This window comes from Molossus molossus, unplaced genomic scaffold (genome assembly GCF_014108415.1).
Source record: "Molossus molossus isolate mMolMol1 unplaced genomic scaffold, mMolMol1.p scaffold_m16_p_6, whole genome shotgun sequence".
In the NCBI taxonomy this organism is placed as follows: domain Eukaryota; kingdom Metazoa; phylum Chordata; class Mammalia; order Chiroptera; family Molossidae; genus Molossus; species Molossus molossus.
The window spans coordinates 20,019,882-20,025,881 of NW_023425399.1; the positions used below are offsets into that span (position 1 = coordinate 20,019,882).

The 6,000-nt window shown below is 46.6% G+C and overlaps 1 protein-coding gene across 1 annotated transcript; it reads left to right on the forward strand.

Moving 5' to 3' along the window:
• Positions 1 to 4,360: 4,360 nt before the first annotated feature.
• On the forward strand, positions 4,361 to 5,485 carry CUNH20orf173 (chromosome unknown C20orf173 homolog). The gene is given in 6 exon segments (XM_036244129.1): positions 4,361 to 4,595; positions 4,598 to 4,618; positions 4,621 to 4,669; positions 4,893 to 5,069; positions 5,150 to 5,321; positions 5,459 to 5,485. Coding segments are annotated over 6 exon segments (681 nt in total).
• Positions 5,486 to 6,000: the final 515 nt, after the last annotated feature.

Consider the following 6,000-nt stretch of genomic DNA (forward strand, 5'->3'; position numbering starts at 1 on the left):
AACAAAACATTACTGAGACATCATAATCACACATATTGTATGATTCCATTTATATGAAATGACCAAACAAGACAAATCTATAGAGAAAATAGGTTAGTGGTTGTCTAAAATGAGGAGTGGGATTGATGGCAAAGGTGAATGAGGGATCTCTGATGGAGAAGTCCTAAAACCGGGTTGTGGTGATGCTTGCACAACTGAATAAATATACTAAAAGTCATCGAGTCATACGCTTAAAATGCGTCAATTATATGGTAAGTAAATTGTGCCTTCATAAAGTTGTTGAAAAGCAAAGCTAACATTTCGAGATGATTTAACTTTTTAAAAGATCACTTTTCCAGGGGCAAGAGAAGAGAAAAATGGGGAATGACTGCTTAATGTGTATGGGGTTTCCTTTTAGGGTGATGAATACGTTCTGAAACTAGACAGTGGTGATGGTTGCATAACACTGTGAATGTATTATCATTGAATTGCACACTTTCAAAAAATCACAGCCCTTTACTTACTTACTTTATTTATTTATTTATTTATTTATTTTTGTACAGATAGAGTGGGAGGGAGAGAGAGGAAGGGAGAGAGAGTGAGAAACATCGACGTGAAGGGACACATCGAGTGGCTGCCACCCGCACGACCAACCAGGGCCGGGGACAAACTGCAACCGAAGTATGTGCCCTTAGCGGGAACCGAACCCGGGTCTCTCCGGACCGCAGGCCGACGCTCTAACCGCTGAGCCAAACTGGCCAGGGCACTTACTTTATTTTTTTACAATTACCATCACTTACTTGAATTAGCATCAGTCTTAGAGAATAGAACTGAAGAGTTGAGGAATTCTTTAGTTTACTCCCTCTTATTTTATTATTTTTATTTATTTATTTCTTATCCTCACCCGAGGACATTTTTGCATTTATCTTCACATAGAGCAGGAGGGAGAGAGGGAGGAAGAGAGAGAGAGAAACATCGATGTGAGAGAGACACATCGACTGGCTGCCACCCACACAACCCCAACTGGGGCCAGGGACAAACTGCAACCGAGGTACATGCCCCTCGTGGGAATTGAACCTGGGACTCTTTGGTCCACAGGCCAATGTTCTAACCACTGAGCAAAAACGGCCAGGGCTACTCCCTCTTATTTTAGAAAAGATGGAACCAAGACTAAGGTAAGATCAAGCTGACCTACCAATGTCATTGTTGCTGAGTGGGGACAACACCTACACCTCCTAACTCCCTGTCCAGTTTCCTTCCCACATGCATGGTCCTGTCTAAAAACTGAGAGCTGAGTCTCCTCCAGGATGCTCGAAATGGTCTATTATTCCTATCTCTTGGAGTCTTTAGTGGTTACTGTTTTCATCTTTGAAGGTGAATAGAAAGTTCCAGAACCTCCAACACTCTACAATGATTCTTTCCTGTCTGAATTCCGTGGGCATCACAGAAGGTTCCAAACACTTTTACAAGTAGTAATGAAGGGTCTTAGAGAGCATTCCACGGACTCCACTGATGGATTCAATGGGCCTGTACAGGCTGGCGACCAGGGAGAGGAATGGGAGAAAATATCCCGATAGAGGTTTGTTTTTCTTTTATTTTTAAATGTTTTTATTGATTTCAGAGAGAGGAAGGGAGAGAAAGAGAGATAGAAACATTGATGGGCTGCCAACTGCCTGCCCCCTACTGGGAATAGCAAACTGGAGATTCAAACAGGTGACCTCCTGGTGCAGGGGATGATGCTCAACCAACTGAGCTACACTGTCCAGGCTGCCTTTTTCTTTTCTTTTCTTTTCTTTTCTTTTCTTTTCTTTTCTTTTCTTTTCTTTTCTTTTTTAACTTTTCTCATTTTTCTTTTCTTTTTTAAAAAATTGAATTTGAATTTATTGGGTTAACATTGGTTAATAAAATTATATAGGTTGCAGGTGTACAATTCTGTAATACATCATCTGTATATTGTATTGTGTGTTTACCACAAATTGTACATTTTTAAATGGTTAAAATGGTAAAGTTTTTGAATGTTTTACAGCAGTAGAAAAGATTAATCAATTGACAAAGCAGCAATAAAGTTTACTATACATTTTTTCTAGATGATTTAAAAATTCTCTTCTTTTGAAATAACTGTAAGAAATTGCAAAAATAGTAAGGAGAGGTCCCATGTACCCATCACTCAGTTTCTCTTTCTTTTTCCTTTTTGATTTTAGAGAGAGGAAGGAAGAGAGAGAAAGAAACATTGATTATGAGAGAAACATCAATCGGTTGCCTCCAGTACGTGCCCCAACTGGGTATCAAATCCACAACCTAGTTATGTGCCCTAACCTGGAATTGAGCGTCGACCCATGCATCAAGAGGTCTCCGGTTCGATTCCTGGTCAGGGCACATGTCCGATTGTGGGCCCAATCCCCAGTGGGGGGCATGCAGGAGGCAGCCAATGTTTTCTCTCATCGATGTTTCTATCTCTCTCTCCCTCTCACTTCCTCTCTCTCTAAAATCAATAAAGGAAAAATAATAATAAAAGCTATAAAATGCCCAGGCTAAGATTGAATTAAGGGGATGAGAGTGGAGATGACGAGAAGAAGGCAGTTTGGAGATAGAAGCAAATGGATTAAAAATTATATTGGGCCCTGGACGGTTTGGCTCAGCGGTTAGAGCGTTGGTCTGCAGTCCGGAGAGACTCAGGTTTGGTTCCCACTAAGGGCATGTACCTCCGTTGCAGTTTGTCCCCGGCCCTGGTTGGGTCGTGTGGGTGGTAACCACATTTGGCAACCACTCAATGTGTCCCTTTCACGTTGATGTTTCTCTCTCTCTCTCCCCCCTCCCACTCTATCTGAACAAAATATCAAAAAATGTCCTCAGGTGAGGATAAAAAAAAAAAGAACATCGGCCCGCGGTCCAGAGAGACCCGGGTTCAGTTTCCGCTAAGGGCACATACCTTGGTTGCAGTTTGTCCCCAGCCCTGGTTGGGGTCGTGTGAGTGGGAACCACTCGATGTGTCTCTCTCACGTCGATGTTTCTCTCTCTCTCTTCCTCCCTCTCTCCCTCCTGCTCTGTATGAAGATAAATGCAAAAATGTCCTCTGGTGAGGATTAAAAAAAAAAAATGAGCCCTGGCCAGTTTGGCTCAGCGGTTGGAGCGTTGGCCTGCGGTCTGGAGACACCCGGGTTCGGTTCCTGCTAAGGGCACGTACCTTGGTTGCAGTTTGTCCCTGGCCCTGGTTGGGTCGTGTGGGTGGCAACCATTCGATGTGTCCCTTTCACGTCGATGTTTCTCTCTCTCTCTCTCTTCCTCCCACTCTATCTGAACAAAATATCAAAAAATGTCCTTGGGTGAGGATAAAAAAAAAAATGAATTTGGGTCTGGCCGATGTGGCTCAGTGGTTGAGCATCGACCCATGCACCAATAAGTCACCAGTTCGATTCCCGGTCAGGACACATGCCCTGGTTGTGGGCCACATCCCCAGTGGGGGGCATGCAGGAGGCGGCTAATCAATATTCTTTCTCATCGATGTTTCTATCTCTCCCTGTCACTTCCTCTCTCTCTAAAATCAATAAAGGAAAAAAAATTAAAAATAAATAAATAAAAATGAATTTGGAAATCATAGGAGAGGGCTTTTGCCTTCAGCAACTGAGTGAATGGTGGGGTCCTTTAGAGGCAGAAGTCTTGGGAAGGAATTGGGTTAAAGGGAAAAATCTAAGTTCAGTCTCAGGCTTGTTCAGTGTGAGAGGTCTCTGAGACATGTTAGTGGAAGTCCAGTGGGCTGTCAGATATAGGGTCTAGAGAAGAAAGGAGAGGTCTGAGTCGGTTCCACAATTGGAAAGGGGGCATCAGACATAAATAGGATTTAAGTTCCCTCTCTACTCTGTTCATGTATCTCATAAATGTTTATTAAATGGTTCTAAGTCTGAAGGATGCAGAGCTAAAGACGACAAAGTCAGTCCCTGTCTTCCTGGCTTTTACATTCAGTGTAGGCAGCTTGTGTACTACAGACGGGATAGGTTGGTGGCTTTGCCCAGGCAGGCGAAAGGAGGGAGGTCACAAAGTGTACTTTATGATGAGACCTGTGATATAACTGGGTGGCAGATGTACTCCACTGAGAGCCAAGCTTTCCTCCTGCGGGAAGGATACAGGACACACCACGTATTAGCTTGCTGCTCTCGCACCTCCCATCCCAGGCCCAGTTAGAGTCCTATTTGGAGGTGAGCAAACGGATAAGGAGGCAGAAGATGAGGGGTTGGGAGGAGGTGTGGTGTGGAGGGTTGAGGAGCCACAGAGGCCAATGGGACAGAGGCTCGTGGGGCTGTGTGTAGCCTCAATCCTCTTTTTCTCTGACCCAGGTAAGAAGCCAGTCTGCTGCCTGCCATGGAGACCGTCGCCTAGGCCAGACATGAAATGTGTGTTGCAGATTTTTGTCCTATGGGTCTTTTGGGTGCTCATCTTGTGCCTGATGGTCCCCTGCCTGGATTGGAAAGCTGAATCGACACCCCAGGAAAAACTGACGTACTTGGTACCATGGCGTGGCAACTGCCTTTGGTTCAAGTTCAGGAAGTGTGGCTGCCCATCTGGGACCCTCAACTACTCCCTCTGCCACCACAGGGTCAGAAAACAGAACTGGTTTGATGCATGTATGAGAAGACAATAGGGTACCTGTGGGGACAACAGAGTCCATGACCCTCAATGCTGTGCTCTGGTGGTTGATCAACACTGACCAACTCCTCCCCTGTCCTTCCCAGGCCTAGCCCATGTCTCACTTTCTGTCCCAAACCCCTACCCTTGGCTCTGGCTTAGTGCACCTCCCATCTTCAGAGCCTCAGCCCCTGCCTCTGGATGGAGGTCTCACCAACCAGGGTCTGCCTTCCTTCTACTGGGAGCTGATGATACCGAGTCCTAGCCCTCAGTCTCCTCCGTGGGTGTTTCCAGGGCATGAACTCGGCGAGCGAGCTGGGCAAAGCGTGGGAGCAGCTGTTCAGGGTGATTCCCAGATCCTCAGTGAGTCATAATCTGTACTGCGGGACTTGTGTGCTGGTGGGGAACTCGAAGATCCTGCGGGCTTCTGGCCTCGTTAGCAACGTCACCCAACACACCACAGTCTTCAGGTGGGTGCTGAGGAGAGGGCAGAGAGCAGGAAGGCCAGGCCTGTTCCCAGAGTTCTGCCAGTTTCTGTTTCCCTTCCTAGGATGAAGCAGACTCCTGTTCAGGGCTTCAAGATGGTAGGGAACCAAAGTATGGGACACTTTACCTGCCGTAGGAATGTCGGGGCCCAGGGTTCCTGGAGACAGCTGCTGCTGCTTCTCCTGAAGCTTTCTGGTCTGGCATGGACTTCAGATGCTCTGAGTCAGGAGGTGATGGTCTGGGGACTCAGACATTCTTAGCATGGAGGTGAGGGGAGGTCATTGCAGGGTAATCTATTGAGAGCAGCTGCAGGATATTCCCAGGTCTCAGGGGCATCTGAGGCTCCCCCACCTTCTAATTCTTTCTTTCTTAGATTTTGGACGATGATCTAGTTCCCTAGTGGAGTGGAAGATAGTAAAGACCAGGTAAGGGCACGGGAGGGAGTAAGATATGGCTGTGGGCTGCTGTAGGAAGCATGAGGAGGAGCAGCTAGTTGATGCCCTCTTTTCTGGGCTCTGGGGTCACTCTGTGTGTTCAGAGTTTGTCTTCCCTGGAGAAGGTGAGCTCTGTTCTCCTCTCAGCTCCAGGAGGCAGCCTGTCACACTCGATGTTGAGTAAGGGGAGGCGGGACAAGGGTAGGATTCAATCTGTTAACACATACATTCCTCTCTCATCCACCAGGATGCCTGCTTCGGATTTGGATCAGAGAAGCAAGGAAAATGGGGGGATGTTTATCAGAACATGCGTAGCACGGAATGGAAGTCAGCAAGAGCCTGTGGTGGGCAAGCTCACCGGCCACCTGTGTTACCTGCCGAGTCCACACAAGTCCTAGTCCTTTGGTCCTGAAAGTGGGGAAGCTTGGAATTGTAGCAGCAACAGTAGGACTATGACAGTACATTGAGGAGTAAAGGGCAA